This window comes from Ctenopharyngodon idella, chromosome 24 (genome assembly GCF_019924925.1).
Source record: "Ctenopharyngodon idella isolate HZGC_01 chromosome 24, HZGC01, whole genome shotgun sequence".
Lineage (NCBI taxonomy): Eukaryota > Metazoa > Chordata > Actinopteri > Cypriniformes > Xenocyprididae > Ctenopharyngodon > Ctenopharyngodon idella.
The window spans coordinates 24,860,541-24,879,818 of NC_067243.1; the positions used below are offsets into that span (position 1 = coordinate 24,860,541).

A 19,278-nucleotide genomic window follows, 5' to 3' on the forward strand; every position below is an offset into this window, starting at 1 on the left:
TGTGAGACGAGACTCTGGTTGGTTTATTGGGCGTTATGCCCAAAACACACCCATTACTCGTTAAGAGAATAGGGACAACCCTTTCAGACAATGCGCTGGGCGCACCGACTATTTTTCCCGTCCTTAAACTAGCAAAAGTGGACACGCCCTAAGTGCACTTGCACTGTGCGCTTTAGACTACGCGCTTAGATCGTTAAAATAGGGCCCCTTATCTCTAAAGAACCCTAACATGTCTTCTAAGTAATTGAGTGATTGCTGACTTTCAGAAGTTTCAGAGGGGGTGTACTCATTTATGCTGTGCACTGTATATATATATATATATATACACACACACAGTATATCTCCATCCACTCACCCATCTCCAGGTACTCGTAGAAGAGGCCAAGCTGACTGAAGCTCTGGAGGTCATGATCCTGCTCCCAGCGACTGTACAGACTCTCCGGATGATTCCGAGCACTTCTGCTCACCCACCAGTTACGCAACCAGCTACATACACAAACATAAAGATATAGAAATATATAAAACGCCGCCCACTATCAATAAATAAATAATTAACACTAATAAATATAATAAACTGCATAGAAACTCACAGCGGCCACATTAAGTGAATCAAAATTATTGTACTCTATTTACTGTCATGAAATTAAGTATTACTTTAGGTATATACCCATGCAACAGATAATGATGGTTATTTGTGTAATTATGATGTCATGGGGACTTACGGGACGAGCGCTTCCTGTATGTTCCCCCAAACCTGTTTACCCACCATCACTATCACTAACTGAGTGGTTAACTCAATCAAACAGCCGCCTGGCTCGCACTGAAAAGACAATTATGATCATCATAAATAAATGATTACTTCAAATGAATCTACTAATAATTCATTAACTATAATTTTATAAAATAATATGCATTTGATTGTGCTTTAACTCTATGCTTAATTCATTTAAATGAGTTCCACAGACAATAATACATGCAAAACAACATTTTAAAAAGTTAAAGTGGCATGGAAAATCATTCTCGTGGGATATCAGGTCTACCTCTTCATTTCTCAACCCACTCCATTCGCCGAACATGTAGGCATATTTGCCAGGGTAACCCACAAATTTGCCCTTGAAAAAGGCGACGTAGAAGCAGGAGGAATAGTAGTTGACAAACTGGAAGAGGAACATCTTCACTGTTAACTTGTTCTCATACTCCACATGGGTTTTAGGAACCTCTGTAGACAACAAGTGAATAAAAATCAGTGTGCAAACCTACAAAAATCTGCATATTATGGAAATATATTAATAATTGTACAATATATGACAGTGTTTCTATTATTATCTATTACATGATTTAGAACACTTTATGAATTGATTGGAACAAATCAGAACAATCCATTCACAAAATGGAAGGTGCCAATGACAAATAAATACAATAAATTAATAGAATAGTTTAAAAAAAAAAAAAATCAAAATTAAAATAAATAACATTTATTTATTATATTTATTAAAAAGTTACAACATAACTTAAAATTTTACTCAGCATAATGAGGCTAAGAAAGAGCTCTATATTTAGACTCACCCATATCGGTGATCTTAATGGCTACGCGCTCATACAGGAAGTTCAGAATCATGATGATGACAAAGTTGATGCAGGAAGCAGTGACGGATGTGGCAAACTGGGGTGTGATAAGGCTTCCAACCACATCCAGTTTATTGGTTGGGCTGTCTTTCATGATGCTGGCAAATGCCGCGAAAACTGCCAGACGGTACGCTATCACACCGATTATACTGGCGATAATCAGACAGATCTGGGTTTTGGGGTGAGAGAGGTAAACGTCACACACACAAAACAACTCATACACTGCAATTAGTAGACACTACTACTTATTATTCATACAAAAATGTTGTTAAAAAAAAGTTTGATCACTGTGGAAACTATGAACTAGGACACACCAAAACAGTAAATATGCTACATGCTGGTAAAAACATGCATCTTCGGGCAAAATGCTCTACAACAAACATCAGATTTACTGATTTAACTGACTTACTGATGTGTGATTCTGTGTCCATACAGTCCAGTGACTTATTAAAATTCAATATTAAGTCTAACACAGATATTATCTGCTATATAATATTTGTATATAATAGCTCTGTTTCAAAACTACTACTGTCTACTACCAACATAGGCAGCTGGTTCCAATGGCAGTGGTACCTCTTAAGTGCACAAAGGCAGATATTAAATACAATATATATAATAATATAATACCAGTGTTGGGGTAACGTATTACAAATAACGCAAGTTATGTAATCAGAATACTTTACTAGTTACTTGAAAAAAGTAACATTACTTTTGTGTTTCTTTTTTTATTGCTGAAGTAAGAGTGTTGAACTTTCTTCCCGTGTCATTTCGCTTTTGGTGTGAAAAGGGCCTTTACATTTGCTGAAAACCAAACTTTTTTTTTTGTTACTATCAAACAAGCAAAGCCCAGCCCAGTTAAGAAAAAGTAACACAAAATGTAACACATTACTTTCCATAAAAAGTAATGCGATAAGTTACTTCTTAAGAGAGTAACGCAATATTGTCATGTATTACTTTTCAAAGTAACTTTCCCCAACACTGCATAATACAATATATAATTTAATACACAAGATTATACATTCCTTATGCACAGTTTACAGAAGATTTGATTCACAATTGATTTCAACTACTTTTGATATTAGCATGTCACTAAGCTAATGACAATACTCTAATAAGCATTGAAAGTACATAGCACATGCAAATATTGAGAAAAGTCTATTACTATTTTTATAGATACTTTTTGGTAATAAATAACATTCTTGTACATGATGCCTTAAACTGCTGTATGTAGACAGCTCACTAGGTATTGAAACAGAGCTAATATATTCAGTGGGGTTCAAAAATCTGAGACCACTAGTGAAAATGCGTAAAGGGTTTTATTTCTTATTTGGTTCAGCAGAATCTCACATATTTCTTGTTCAGCTTATCACAGTGTCCTGACCAGATGCAACGGATGCCACGACTCACGATAAAGGGTATCATTTCCATGCTAATCAGACTTTTTGTCCTAACCGGCCATGACAGCGATACACAACGCTGTGTATGTATTCTATTCCTACAATGTCACGACTGGAACAACAACATACAAGGTATGACAATGATAATATCATGTAATGATTATGTGCCTTATTTAATGTTTAATTTAATGTGAGTTTGAGTATCATTTTGAGTGACCTTTATAGCCATAATGAAAGTGACAATGGATAATTTACCTCAGATTTTGAAAATAAATTAAAGGAACCAACAACATAAACTGTGAACAAATAAGCACACTCTATGACAAAGATTGTTTTCACATAGCATCTGGTTAGAACATGGTGTTATATCATAACATTTATGATGTTTAAAAATCTTAAAACTTCAGAGTTTCAAAGTATCTCCAAATTTGATTCAATTTTGAATTCCAGATTTTCATTGTTGTCTAGGGATGTGGCGGTTTCTTACCTGGGAGGCGGGGTGTATTCCCGCTTCTCCACCTCACTTTTAAATAGCTGGCACAGAGCAAAGCAGAGCAGCACAAGCATTCTCAATTAATTCCTACGGCAGCTCAACTTCCATAGAAACAAACTGAAAATACTCACTCTGCTCCACTCGCTTTACGCCAGTGAACATGCACCATTGTGAATGCCCGTGCGTCTGTGCACATTTTACTTTCACTTTCGAATTAGCGACAATTCGGGGGCAGCAATTGCTTGAATAATGGGTACATTATTATTCTTAATAAAAAACACAACAACAAAACAGTATGACAAATTCGCTTATATAGGCGCTTGTACATTTAGCTTTGAAACCAAATATTCCGCCATCGTCTTGTCAGTCAAGATGATCTGTGCTGCGACTCTTGTTTGGCCCATGCTGAATTGAGCAGATGCGTTCAGTTTTTAATTGCAGTGTTTGTTCTAACTGAACTAAATGATTTTTTTATTACTATAAAAAAATAAAAAAAAAAGGACGGTGAGGGGCACGGTGGGCAAGTGAGGTAACCGGTGTTGTGGCGTGTAACAACAGTAACACCAACTATCACAGCAAGCCTAGTGTTGTCTACAACTTTTGGACCCCACTCTGTATTTTTGTACATTACTGGCATTATGCGCTAATATAAAAAGGTGACAAAATTTGTACTTTACTGTATAAGGAAAATGAATATAAAAAATGGAATTCTTAGTCTGCTAAAAGTAGCAGACTGTTTTGATGCTTACCCAGAAGAGTACGGTGGCCCCAGACAGCATTGAGCGAGCACACTTGCTTGTTACAGGTAAATAAGGCTCCGACTCCTACACAGCAAGCAAGCAAAGCAGGGAACATGAGCAACCACCACCACACACCTGGGACAGGAGCCCTAATCTAGCACTGTACTAGTGCCGTCAGTGTCCGCACTGCTGTCTACGAGGACTCTTCCTGTTTCTAATGAGATCTCTAGAATCAGATCAACTCTACGACTACAGTCTGTCAAAGCTGGGATCACACTGCGAGCAGGCCGCTAATGCTATACACACACTCAAACACACATCAAACTCTTTTTGTCCTGTGCCTGCCTTACCCACAAGACAACAGTAGTCCAGCACAGGATAAACCTGCCTGTTTTATCAGCTGGTGTCTGGTCTAGAACCCACTCCTGTTCCTATACAGCACGAGCAAAGCCAAACAAACACGCACATTATCTAGTTTCTCAATTGGCTGGTGGATAAACTAACCTTCACCTCCAACTCACCTTCTGTTTGAGAAATGACAAGACTCATATTTAGCCCATTTTCTGTCCATTTAACAAATTATTAGATGGTAGATTTTTACAAACCCAATCCAAACCATATTCATATTCATATGGTTTGAAATCTAATTGAATCCGAATGCATTTCAGGCCCTGTTTACACCTGGTATTAAGATGCGTTTTGGTCAACCAGACCATAGGTAGACGAGGAAGACACATTCCTGTTTACACCTGGTGTTTTAATCCATCTGTTTTGTCCACTTTCAACCACTTTTGTCCTGATTTCTTCGAGGGGAGGGTCTAGGGGCGGGTAAATGTATGGGTTTTTTCAGATCTTTCGATCTCGGACAAACTAAGCTCGCGCAATTTACATATGAACGTGACTGGAGACGACGGAAAAACAAGGAGAGCATCAGCTTTCCTTTCTGCTCTGACAGCCGTAAGACCAGCTGAACGTGGGTTAGAAATCAGGAATGGTGAAAGAATGTTGTGCTTCGTACGTTTTTCGTCTTCAAACCAAACTTGGGTCTTCAGCCGGCAAAGTTTAAGTCCCATCTGGCTAGCTCGCTTCCTATAATGTTTACGCATTAGGTCAGTAGGCGGAAAGTAGGTGGCCTTTTATGGCTGTTTGAACACATTTGACCACATGAGCGTCTACACTACAAAAGCAATCCGGCCGAATGCGTTTTCCACTACCTCTGGAAGTGGTCGGAAGTGGACAAGCTCAAAATATTTTACAACCCGTTTACACCTGTATTTAGCATCGTCCACTTGTGATCTGATCAACCGAAACGCATCTTAATACCAGGTGTAAATAGGGCCTCTGATCTATTCATCAGTCTCAGTATCACTTCACGTTAAATGGCATCTGTCCTGACTAAATGGGTCTACTATGAGCCACCTTACAACTCACCAATCTCACTGAGTCTAGTTAAAACTTTTCTAACTAGCCTAGTAACCTTTTTAACTTGCCTGAGTTTACATTATGTACAGTTGAAAAATATGATTAGCCAATATAAAATCTGCTGAAAGAAGAGATAAAACAATGAAGAACAGCTGCAATATAAGTTTGACAAACATTTAAATTCAGGGCACATGGTGAAATTCAAGAAAATCTTGCAATAAACATTTACAGTATGAGAAAACAATAAATTGTCTTTAGAATGAAGAAAAAAATATCAGTAGCATAACACACTGCTAAATGAATCAATCATTAAAATAATTAGCAATTCCTTTATACAAGGGTTCCTCATTCATGGTCCTGGAGAGCCGTTTTCCTTTAGAGTTAAGTTCCAACACACCTGAATTAACTAAACAAAGTCTTTTGGTTAACCTGAAAATGATGGCCAGTTGAACTGGAGCACGGCTGGAAATAAACTCTGCAGGTGAGTGGCTCTCCAAGACCAGTAATGAAGAACCCTGCTCTACATAATCAAAATTTGATCACATAAAATCTCTGGGACAGAAGGTAAGATATATATGCTTACTTGTGTAATGGGGTTGACCCGTCGACTGGTGCACTTGATCTCGTACTCGGGTCTAAGCTGCAGCTGTTGTTGCTCTTCCTCAAAGTCAACCAGATCCCACTCGTATTCCAGTCGGGCCTGACGCCGCTTCCAGAACTCCAGGAACAGAGTCACTGACACCACAGGAAAATCACACCTTAAAACTCATGTACTGTAAAACATTGTTCATCTACATTCATGAAGAACTGCACATTACGCACTGAAACTGTACTAAATATGTAAACATTGATGGTTTTTATGCAACCAGATGTCAAAACATGCTAAATACAATTGTTTATTGTAAATGTGGACTGTATGTAACGAAAACAAATGAATAACTGACAACTTCATTAATATTTTAATAAATGTTTCCTAGTATAAGTACAAGAAGCATCTATTACCATTAGAGTAAAACATTTATAAACAGGGCTGTCACTAACAATTATTTTGGTAATCGAGTAATCGGTTGATTATTTTGACAATCGAGTAATCAGATGGTAATAAAAATAGACCTACAGTAGGTGTATTTCAACACTGTTAAAATACATAAAGTGATACATAATATATACATAATCAACTTATGTACATTACGTATTATAACACATGCCTGCAGAGGGCGCCAACGGCCTGGTGATTGTGTTGTTACACTTTACAGCATGATCAAATCCTTGTTTAATATTGGCCAAACAACATTTAATTCAAATGTCCACTTAATTAATATTTAGCCACTTCTTTAAAGGGAACCCCTGGTGTTAAGACTTGTACGGCTAAATATAACGTAAATGATATCTCTTACTGAAATATGTAGTACAAAACCCATGAAAGATTTATGATATTTAAAAAATCCATGACATATTTAGACCGATTTGGACAATGGGTTGCGCCATTTTGTTTAGGTGCACAGTGCGTTCAATGTCGATGACGTCAACTGGTTGCACTCACTGAGGTACTGGCACTGTCCTATTGATATTTTTACCGCAACACAACTTGGAATATAATATATGATGCCACATTGTGCAGCTTTTGGTTGTAATTTTCAGGCGATGACCCACAAGAGAAGCAATGTTTTACTGCTTTACTAGCAATAAGAGGAGAAAAGAATGGGAAGTTATGAAGAATGTGGATGAATAAAACTTCCTAAAGATTCGCGTCTTTGTTCTCTTCACTTTAGCCATGATGCCTTTGAGGCTTTTAGTAGACCATAGCTGAAAGAGCCTACAGTTGCCGATGGATATAAGTGTATGCTGCGCCTGTCGTGGAGACTGACGAAGGTAAGCCTATAACATCTCGATTGAGACAGTCTGCCTCAAAGTTCACGTGCGCTGTGATGCACGAGATATCTGTGATCGCATAAACAGTAGCATCTTCTCAGCATGTTTAACTGTGTGTATGCATTCAGGTGATCATACGATTTTAACACGTCAATCATACAACAGTACAACACAGCTTCGATGTTTTCATCCTCACTAATTTTGCGCTCTGGCTCAAATTGAAAAGGCTGATCGGGTTTTAAAAGGAACCCCGCGGATATTAAGACCTGTATGCGTTACTAGATTACCGCTGCACCAAAACATACAGATGAAAAAGTAATAAAGTCATCAGGGCTAAAGTGAAGAGATCAAAGACGCAGTTAGGAAGTTTTATTCGTCCACATTCTGCACAACTTCCCATTCTTTTCTCCTCTTATCGCTAGTAAAGCAGTAAAACATCGCTTCTCTTGTGGCTCATCAACTGAACATTACAACCAAAAGCTGCACAATGTGGCATCGTATATTATATTCCGAGTTGTGTTGCGGTAAAAATAGCAAGTGTCAGTAGCTCAGTGAGTGCAACCATTTGACGTCATCGACATAAAACGCACTGTGCACCTAAACAAAATGGCGCCGCCCATTGTCCAAATCGGTCCAAATATGTCATGGATTTTTTAAATAACGTAAATCTTTCATGGGTTTTCTACTACATATTTCAGTAAGAGACATCATTTACATTATATTAAGCCATACAAGTCTTAACACCAGGGGGTTCCCTTTCAGATAGAAATGCTACAGCAAGGGTTTAAACTTGTTTTGAATTTGCGATGAACAACAATTTGCATATTTAGAAACATATTGATATTCTCCTGTGTTGGCGTAGATTTATAAACGATTTACGCTACAAATCTGGTGAAATGGCGCACGTTGCGTTCCCATATGAATGTTATCTCAAACTCACAGCATTTCCAGAGATGGAGTTTGAGACGCGCTCCACGCATGTAAATGATAACAGCACAATACTTCGCTATGAAACACAAAGTGCGCCAGACTTTTGCATTCCCAAATGCATGTTTTTGGAAACCCAAAAAAACAGCATAAGCAGAGACTGAGTTCACGTGGAGCAGCATTTACTGTGAACGGTGCCGCTCTAAGACGCTGGAAGAAACTCGTAACCTGCACGTATGTATAAAGTGTCTCTTTTAAAAGGTACCGCTAACAGTTTAATTGAATCGCAGACTTTGTGATTTCACAATAGCAATATGCTTTGATTTAAAAATATTGTGCAGCCTTATGAAACAGCCTAATAATGCGGTTCATTGATTCTCGTCCTTGGAATGCGCCACTTTCTGTATTTTGCCAGGTTTTTTTTTTTTTTTTAAATCGAGAACTTGAATTTAATCAAGGAATCATGACAACCCTGTTTATAAACCTTAGTCAGGGTATGTGCCATTTTCATGATGGTCATAATAAATAAAACTACATCTAAACATTAACATATTCTCTTAAATTATGGCCATTCCTATTTTCATTGGCTGATCAAATGACACCCAAGCTGCACAATGATAAAACAGTGCAGATAGTAGTTTGATATAACAAATACAGACACAGATAACAAATACAATTCTAGAACCAGCACACAAAAGTTACAAAGAGCTAAAAAAAAAAAAAAAGAAAAAAAAAAAAAGCTCTTTACTCACCCCATATTCCCATGAATATCGCAAAGAACACCGTGGCTGTGTTGTCAAACAGATACGATTGCTACAAGGCATTTAGATGGAGAAGGTATGACTTTTTCATCAATAAATATGCAAAAAGAACATGTTCCTTAAAAAAAAGTTATACCATATAAACTTTTTTACTCACCCATGAAGAGCTACAGGTTGTGCTGAGCTTCCAGTAGCCACATTTCTTATCACAGAGAGGACACATGACAATCTGCCCACCAATGGTGTCATTACAGATCTCTTGACTACAGAAAACAACAAAAACTGTCTCAAAATTTGTTTCTGTGAACCCAGACTCATATTCACTATACTTAACTTGTGTCTATGTGTTTCCGAAATGTGTCAGAGCGATTCCTAATGCACTGCACTCTCAGCACTGCCACAAGGGACGCTAAAGCAGGCATTACCATGAACTGTCTTCTTCTATGGTCAGTTTTCTCTTTTCAGTTTTCTAGCCTCATCCTCACCTCCAGACGTTGTTGTCAAAGGTGGCCACACCATAGATGAAGCAGAGTAGACCAACAACTGCAGCATAAGACAGCATCTCTGTGTAGAAACCCAGCCAAGCGAAGTAGATGCCGATCTTCTCTCCATAGTACTTCCTTTGGTACAAGAAGTAAATTATTCACTGAAAATGTCTATCCACTTTCTCAAGGTGTCAGCAAAAGTAACATGTATAACATTGTCTATATTAAAATTAACTTTTATTTGAAAAGAAACATGGAGTTGATTTCTTTAACAAAAACTATGGTGCAAATTATGCATCAGTCTGTTTGAGCAATAAAACGTGATGATAAAAATACTGCAGTGCATTTAGTATGCTATTAACCCTTGTGGACATTTTTGTCTTTTTCAGCTTTGTTTTTTTTTTTTTTATCATTTTGCCTGTGTTAATGCCAACTGCATACATTTTTGCCACGGGTGTGTATTTTTATTGGAATTTTACTATTTCACCCCCATTTCCTTTAAAAAAAAATATACCAAATAGTTCCACACAGGACCTTTTTTGTCAAAAATGTCCCCACTGAAATCCCAGGGCCACTTAACTATAAAATGATGCAATCTTTGATAACTTTCAACAGACTTTCATTCTGTTGGCAAGGCTTCAAAATTTAAATTTTTACTATTTTTACCAGATGGTGCCATTCTCTCAGGTTTTTTACTTCAACAATAATCTGCCAAGGGTCTTCTTTAAAATGAGACTTGAGTCTGTACTCCCAAGCTTCAAATTATTATAACAGTTTTTTGACATGGACCTTTTTTTCCTCTATGGACCTATGTGTAACTTTTTTAATTGACGCACAAAAGGGTTAAGTTCACTCTATGTCATTAGACAAGATATGTGATTCTTCATTGGCTTGTAAGTATGAGAGGGTTAAGATGTTTTAATAGATTTAAACATAATTCATCATTTTTAGTACATACATATATGGCTATTTATCACTTTGTAATGTTATACTGGTACATATAAATGAAAATGTTTAAATATTCTTCTTGAGTTCATTTAGTAATGTTTCTTGATTTTAACTAGATTTTCACTGTTTTAGCTGTTGCATTGTGAATTTTTGCACCCTACTGCTACTGAATTAAGAATGTAGTAAGAATGGTCAAAAAAGTAGGTAGTCCCGCCCCCAAACTCACACTATTGTTCGAATTAGCCTTTATATTATAGTTGTCTTACGTATAGTTGTTTGCAAGCTGCAGTAGGAGAAAGTATTTCAACAAACACATTCATAAATTGAATTTTAACCTTTTAAAAAAAAAGTAATCTGATTGCCTACAATGGTTGTTTAAGATGAAGTTTCTTCTTGATTGAAAAACAAAAATAAATAATAATAGAAACAACGGCCTTTAAGTACATTTGAGACCATATACATAAATATGTCAAAAGACTGGATTTTTTTAGCTGTTTTTCTGAGCCCGTTTTGAAAACAGGAAGAGAAATATAAACCCAGGCGGTGGATGGTCTCACCGTATGAGGTTGAGTGGCTGCTCCTTGTAAAAGCGGCTGAAACGGGCCCAGTGTTTATACAGGGAGTAGCGTTCGCTCTCACAGTTAGCATCACGAGACCGGGTCCAGTACCTACACTACAAAAACACACAATAACATTATTGTTTTTCCATGGAGCAAAACTTTTTGAATCATTGACACTATTCCAAGTCTCCAGAGAAACATCTACTCAATAGGTTTGATGGCATTGAGTCCAAATCTTCCCATGTAAAAGACCTACGTCATGCAGAGGGAAGGCAGCTGTGTAGGTCCCATTGTTCAGCAGCCTCTTGATGCCCTTCTTATCCTTGTCTTCTTTACTGTACGGAATTCGGGAAAGGAGGTAATATACCTACATGGAGAAGAAAAGAAGCCAATCCTTCAGTTACAGGACAGTTTTTTTGTAAAAGCTATATCTAATTTCTGCTTTAGAAGTTTAGAGTTTGGTATGGCCATGCTGTAATGGAGGTTGTTTAATATTATAAAATGTAATATATTTATACATATGTAATGTATAATATTCCTGTGTAATTTATTAATTTATTCATGTAATTTATATATGTGATGGTAAAACTAAATATATATATAAAATTTGGCATTTCTAATGACTAATCTTACAATTCTGTTCCGCGTGGACGGAGGAAAGAAGGTTTCTTTATCCTCGATGAGGAAGAAGTCAATCTTGCTCTTGTCAAACGTGTAGGTGAAGTAATCCGGCTCAGGATGCATCACATGATCGGGCAGACGGTAGGGTGTAAAGAGCCAGCTCATGGGCACTTCTTTTTTAGCTGGAATATCATTGGCTTTAAAAGGCACTTTGATTTTCAGAACATCTGCATATGTTGCCAGCACTTCCCATGGCACGTGGATCTTCAGGAAGTATGTCTTTCCATCTTCCGACTCCTGGAAAGACACACACATGACATATACAGTAAGGAAAATGTGAACTTGTTTATAACTTTTTACCAATGCCCTTTCTAGTACAGTTTCTTTTAAATGCACAGTAACAGGTAAAACGAACACTGCATCAGCACAATCATTCATGCTTCAGGAGATGGGTGAATTATTTTGTTTCTGTGGTTCAAAACTCAAATGTCCCCATCCCAATTCTTTGCCAAAATATCTCCTCGTGTAGAGCAGAAGAAAGTCCTCAGGTTTGAAGTTGAGGGTGAATAAATGACGACAGAACTTGTATGCAAGTGTTTCATCATGAAGCTCACTGCCCTCTAATGGATATCTGATGAAAAAATCCTTTAGATTGCACCCAGCTAAACAAATACAGTGAAATATATTGCTTATGATCAGACATTGCTGAAGCATAATGATTTAGTGCTCATGAATCAATATATTTATTTGTGAGATACAGTGAGAACTAATATTGATGTCCTGATGGGGCTTTTTGGTGGATTAAGTGATTTCAAGTGTTTTACTCACAGATTTGTCCTCAGTCTCCAGGTCAAGTCCGGCTTTCTGTAAGTTAGCCTCAAACACCTTCCTTCGATCCTGCATGAAAGATCAATAACACATGTGACAATCACAGATTTGTGCTTTTGGTGCAATACGTACTATACATAGAACAAGAAGGGTCTCTGGTAACTATTTATGACAAGATTATTTCTGTCTGCAGAGCTGTTTGTGTGTGAAGTGTGTGTGAGTTCTTGCCCAGGCCTGTGGTCTGTGTGGGTCCTAACGCCCCAGTATAGTAACGGGGACACTATATGGTCAAAAAAGCACTATCCTTCGGATGAGACATTAAACTGAGGTCCTGACTCACTGTGATCATAAAAAAACCAAGGATGTCCTTCAAAAAAAAGAGTAGGGATTTAACCCTGGCTTCCTGGCCAAAATTGCCCATTGGTCTCTGTCCATCATGGCCTCCTAATCATCCCCATATATATACTAATTTGGCTTCATCACTCCGTCTCCTCTCCACCAATAAGCTGATTTGTGGTGGGCGTTCTGGCACAATATGGCTGCCGTCGCATCATCCAAGTGAATGTTTCACATTGGTGGTGGTTGAGGAGATTCCCCCCTTCCATATGTAAAAGTGCTTTGAGTGCAGAGAAAGGCGCTATATAAATGTAACAAATTGTTATTTTGAGTATGTGATACATAATTTCCCACAATTGTGATTGCTGTGTGCATTAAATGTGCATTAAAATTCTGTGTAAAAGCACCATTTATGCCCTTAAAGGATTAGATCACTTTCAAATGAAAATGACCCCAAGGTTTACTCACCCTCAAGCCATCCTAGGTGTATATGACTTTCTTCTTTCTGATGAACACAATCGGAGTTATATTAATAAATATCCTGATGCATCCGAGCTTTATCATGGCAGTGAACGAGACCAATGAGTAGCTAAGCAATGCGTTTGTGTAAGAAAAATATCCATATTTAACAAGTTATTAAGTAAAATATCTAGCTTCCACCAGACTGCCTTCTATATTCTACTTAGGAAGAAAGTACAACGTGTCTCGCAGTTCAAAATGCTTACGCTACATCCTACGCCTTTCGTATTCAATTTATGGAAAAAAGCGTAACTGACGCAATTGAATATGTAAGGCGGTCGGGCAGAAGCTAGATATTTTACTTTATAACTTGTTAAATATGGATATTTTTCTTACACAAACGCATCGCTTCGCTTTAGAAGGCCTTTATTAAACCCCCGGAGCCGTGTGGAGTACGTTTATGATGGATGGATGCACTTTCTTCAGCTGCATACTTGTTGGTCCTGTTCACTGCCATTATAAAGCTTGGATGCGTCAGGGTGAGTAAACCTTGGTGTAATTTTAGTTTAAAAGTGAACTAATCCTTTAATTGTATTGAATGTGCACTTGTAGTACACTTCATATCTTAAAAGTGTATTTTGAAAAAATGTATTTGCAGACAATATAATATTAATGAAATAAAAGGCCACTTATGTATACTTAAAAGAGAGTACACTTTCATGACTATGTTTCTTAAGACACTTATCCTCTCCTCGGGTCATTTTGACCCGAAAGTCGATTTCTTTTAATTTTTAAAACTTGAGTGTTCATCAGATTGGTCCAAGACCTTAGGACTTTGGGTGCACTTGAACTTGGAATACACAAAAACAAATTTGACTGGATTCGAGGAGTTTATGTGGGTGTAATAAAAATAGTAACAAATCCTTCCCTCGTGGGTCAATCTGACCCCCATAGGAATGAATGGGAAATGGGGGAAAATGGGATTTTTTTTAATTTGTCAAAAAAACAAAAAATTTGGCACAATCCATAACAAACACACACACAAATCAAGGCATGAGACTATAGAATGTCCCCAATGCAGAGCACACACACATACGTATCTAGGATGCTTTATCAAGGATCTTTATGACAGCTAGTGTTATCAGCAGTGTAAAGAGATGTACAGTCAGACAGACCTCAAACAGATCTATACTGAGATTAAACCACACTTGACCCATAGTTACATTTACTAAAAAAATTCATAGGTGGCTTGCAGATATTTTGGTATCATGGTAACCCCCCCCCCCAGTTATCTCAGTTCACAGAAGGAAGCCAAATGTTATTATATGAATAAATAACAGAGTGGATAACAAACCTGTTTCTTTTCTCCATCCTTGTCATCGATGTAAGACAGAACAAAATCGATCCTCCGTACGCCATCTCTGAAGTACACAGAATCCTTACTCTGCTGCTGCTTATCCACCTGCACAAAAACAAAGGGTTTTTTTAACATTTATTTGAACAAAGTCAACCTTTTATACAAAGTACTGCAGCTTTATAATGTTTTCAGTCTTTTCACAAATTCTTTTCATAATGTTTTCTTGTCTTTTACAAGCATTAGAGTTAATCCATACATAATAATTTCAAGATACCCTATAAAATATCATCACCATACAGGATGCACAGAAACATGTTCATGTTTCAAGGGTGCATGTTCAGATATTTTGATCCAGTGCTTCCCACAGGTTTGAAATATACTTGCGGTGGTAGCCGGGTGAAAAATCCTCCTATTACCCACGGCACAAAAATGGTCTACTACATGTGACAAACAAATAATGTGTGATTTTTAACAGTATTTTTTTTTATTGAAATTAATTTTAATTACATAGCATACTATTACATTTAATTACATACTAATATTTTGCATTATTATGCATTGTAAATTATGCAAAATTACAGCATTTAAATGGTTCTCCTTTTCCTATGTTCTCCTTGCTGTCATATAGTGTCTCTCTCAGTGAATGGGACACAGATTTTACTAGTAAAATTTATATAATGAATAATATATGTGTGTCAAATAATGTTCTTACTCTTTTCTTCCTGTGGGGGAGACTACAATAATTTACTATGAATTAAATGGAAATCAAATTAAATACAATTTATTGTGTAACCAAAATATCAATAATGCCCAAAAGAAAAAGAAAAAACTTAGCGTGTGACTTTTAATTATAAACAAGCCCGAAATACACCGGGACTCTTATTTTGAAATGTATACACAATTGCAGGCTGATCCTTCAGATTCTTACAACCGTCTAAAACATTTTATATAAAGGCCATAATGTAGACAATGTCATAATTCATCAACTTGAGTTCATTAGCAATCGCTTGGCATAAATCTGCGCTTTTCATTGATTGAGAATCACTTTGAAACAGTTTGAAGCGCTGTTGCACGAGCTTGTAGAACGCGCAATAGCGCTGCCTTGTGACTTTGCAACGAGCAGGTACGAAACGCATAGGGCGAGGGGAGATTTTCCATCGATCGTGGATGGTTTCATTATCTTGGGCAGATATATAAGTATAAGAGGATAAAAATAATAAAAGTAAAAATGTGTCTCCAAATATACTTGGGCGGCCGTTAATATACCTGGGGCCCGCCCAAGTAAAGTCTATGTGTGGGAAGCACTGTGATCTTATCTATATTTAATGAGGGTTTATTCAGTACACATGACAGTCTTCTAGCAATTTCAAAACTTCAAACCAATTCATAACAGTCTGTTGTCTAACTCCCACAAAAAAACAATACAAGCATCCTGCTGCACACAGGCTTCATGCGCGCATAAAACCTGAACAATACTTCAGCACAAGCTGCATGCTAAAGAAAAGCCAGACTTAAAGTGCAATCACATTAAAAATCTTCGCAGGCGAAATCCAGTCATTTCAATAGGAATCCACACAATCTGGAATTTCATGTGAGACGAAAGATTTCTTCATGCAAATTTTGCAACAGGTTTAAGTTCATCACACGGACCAACAGAAAGCTATTTGCATTTAAAGTGACTTCTGTCTGACCTTTGCTTCATACATGGCTTGATACATTATTGGCAATGGACAATTGACCTTTTTTGGCCTGTGAAATTTCACTAATGTGACCGAAACTTTAGTCAAAAGCATTTGTGTCTAAAGAACGGTCCGATAGAAATCATCCATTTACTACAAACTAAAGCCTTGTTCATATTAACAATTATATTTATCTAACAACAACAGTGGTGTCCACACCAACAGACAATGACATTCTGTTTATTACAGTATAAGTGTACTGCAGTTTTGTCGTCTGTTGCTTTAAATGCTCGAGCTTTTTTCTTGATTGGCTGTCAACATTTTTAGCATTCATCAAGCTGGAAAAAGTTGTTCTGAAAGTGATTCCAATGGTATCGTTCCTCTGCCTCATTATCGTTATAGCTTTGTGGAACATTTATAAAAACTTGTCATAGTTATTGTTATAATAAACATCATTGGTGTGAATGGGCCTTAACATTAGCCCAAACCCTGATCAAAAACCCAACATTTATTTATTTGTTTTTCCAATCAAAAAGATACCAAAAGGCATGTTTTTGTCATATTTTTGTTCATTTCTAAGCTGCAGTGTACACACATACCCATGCTTTCAATAAACCTTGACACATAACGTATTTGTGCACAAAACGAGTTCAAATCCCAGCTCATGGGTCTTTTCCATCCCATCCCTCTCTTTCTCTCCCACTTTGCTTCCTGCTCACTATCCATTATACTAATAAAGGCAAAAACAACTTTAAAAAAAATACTGTTGATACTTAATAATTAGGTAAAATGGCAATTAGTGTGAAACGGTGCAGCTCTCAACTTGTAACCCTCTTCTTCCTCTCCCACAGTTCAAAGTATTGAATTATACAGCAATGTGATTGCTGCCACCTACTGTTCAGGACAGTCTGATTGTCTGATATAAAGATATAAACACTGAGGAAGGCCTCTTCAGAGATATACATATTTTCTCAAAACCACACAAGTGTATTAAATGGGTTCATTAAACCCTGTTTTAATCTCAGTCCACGAGGTGCATGACGACACTGACCAGATCAGCCCTGAGAGGGACAATCCAATCGAATTCCAATCGAAGCTAACACTGACATTGCACACAACTGTTAAACAACTGCAGACTATACTTTGAGCCAGGAAAATAACAGCAGTGCTGCTCCTGCTCTGTCAGTCAGCAGCTGTTCTCCAACACCTAAAAATAACTTACATAAGCTGCATAACACAAACAAATTCAGCCAGTGACCACAAAGGCAGCCGGGGCGTAAAAACCTCTACATTCTCTCACGGCCACTTCCAGAGATGTGACCAAACATTTTGCTGCAAACACCGCTGATTTTCTTACGCCGTTCCTACAAACAAAACCTCCTGATGACTACCAGCAATCTACAGCTAACACGTCCCTGCTAAAGTAATACACACCAACATCCATTAGTAAAAGCAATTACCGCTGGCCATCTATAGTAATGTCACTGCTAATCAAATTCCCCAGAGATCCTCCTCCGTTATTCCACAAACAGCTGACGGAAGATGGAAGAAGGAGAGACGAAACACTTTACCTCCAATCCGTTTATCAAGTGCTGCATCATTCACGATTCTAGGAGTCTCTAGAGGCGGAGACCACCTCCTGTCCTACAACAGCCCAGCAAATCAGACACATATATACACAAAAACACACACACCCTGTAAAGCAGCCCTCCTTCAAGATACACACACGCCCAGTCATTAATAGAGCGGAAAGAGAGAGACAGATAAAGAGACAGAGAGAGCACGGGGGCTCACAGAGATGACATCATCGTGCCAGCAGGGCGGACACCATCCTGATAATGTAATCATAATGTCAAACTGGATTTGAACTTCCCTGATGAAAAATCAAGCATTGCTGGTCACCAGCATAAGGGATGTTTAGCATGCTGGGATCAGCATGGGATGCTGGTTGCTGATCTCCAGCATGGGACGCGGGAGTGCTGGAGGTGGACCAGCTCCACCAGCTCAGTATTGCTTGAGAACCGCATGACTATGCTAGTCCACCAGCTAGACCAGCACTATACCAGCTCTAACTAGCATAAACCAGCCTGGACCAACATGGACTTCATGCTGGTTTATACTGTATTTGTCAGCAGAGATGCTCTAAAGAAAACACACTTAGGGCTAGATTTACTATCAGCTTGCACCAGCAAAAACTCTCTTTTGCCATTAAAAAACTACTGTCAGGATTTATAAAAGACAAAAAAAGTGAAAAATTAGCATTGAAAAAGCATAGTTATTTTTGCGGCTGACCTTTAAGCATTTGTAGGAGTTTCCCTTTCAGATGCAAAATTTATGGGAGGAGGGTTTTTAAATGAGTCACGCAAGGTGATTTACTAAGGTTTGCGCTAGTCAATTTACTGGTATTTGTGCCATTATTTAACGCCGAAAAAAAGCACTTGGTAGATTGCGTTGGTCATTATGGAAATGGTCTGGCTGCATCTGTGTTCTTTACTGCGCACACTGGGCCTCATTCATGAAACACGAGCAGAACTAATTTTTGTGTAAATCGTTCGTAAAGCCATTCTGACGTAAATTTTCGGATTCATTTTCAAAATGTTAGCTCGTACGAAAGAAATTTACACCTGCTCCCTATCACATGTAAATGGTGCGTAAAACATTAAAATGTTCTGTGTTCTTTTAGGCAAACTGATGACACTGCATTTTGATGCATTATGTACCATAATAATATTTCACAAGTTAATTTGTCTTTTTTTTTTAACTGTTC

At 37.6% G+C, this 19,278-nt stretch overlaps 1 protein-coding gene across 2 annotated transcripts in view; it reads right to left on the minus strand.

Annotated features, from left to right (window-relative positions):
* Positions 1-19,278, minus strand: part of ano5a (anoctamin 5a) — a 50,519-nt gene that overhangs the window by 13,671 nt on the left and 17,570 nt on the right. The window contains exons 1-15 of one of the 2 annotated variants that reach the window (XM_051884040.1): positions 18,083-18,209; positions 14,830-14,937; positions 12,681-12,749; positions 11,865-12,149; positions 11,488-11,598; positions 11,229-11,344; positions 9,724-9,858; positions 9,396-9,501; positions 9,230-9,290; positions 6,262-6,413; positions 4,266-4,340; positions 1,567-1,795; positions 1,041-1,219; positions 723-820; positions 356-486 (exon numbers count right to left, since the gene is read on the minus strand). In XM_051884040.1, coding sequence (XP_051740000.1) covers positions 356-486; positions 723-820; positions 1,041-1,219; positions 1,567-1,795; positions 4,266-4,340; positions 6,262-6,413; positions 9,230-9,290; positions 9,396-9,501; positions 9,724-9,858; positions 11,229-11,344; positions 11,488-11,598; positions 11,865-12,149; positions 12,681-12,749; positions 14,830-14,937; positions 18,083-18,112 — 1,885 coding nt within the window. In that variant the 5' untranslated portion in view covers positions 18,113-18,209. Of the gene's footprint in view, positions 1-355; positions 487-722; positions 821-1,040; positions 1,220-1,566; positions 1,796-4,265; positions 4,341-6,261; positions 6,414-9,229; positions 9,291-9,395; positions 9,502-9,723; positions 9,859-11,228; positions 11,345-11,487; positions 11,599-11,864; positions 12,150-12,680; positions 12,750-14,829; positions 14,938-18,082; positions 18,210-19,278 lie in introns of those variants that run through there. The other variant, XM_051884039.1, reaches the window with a different exon arrangement.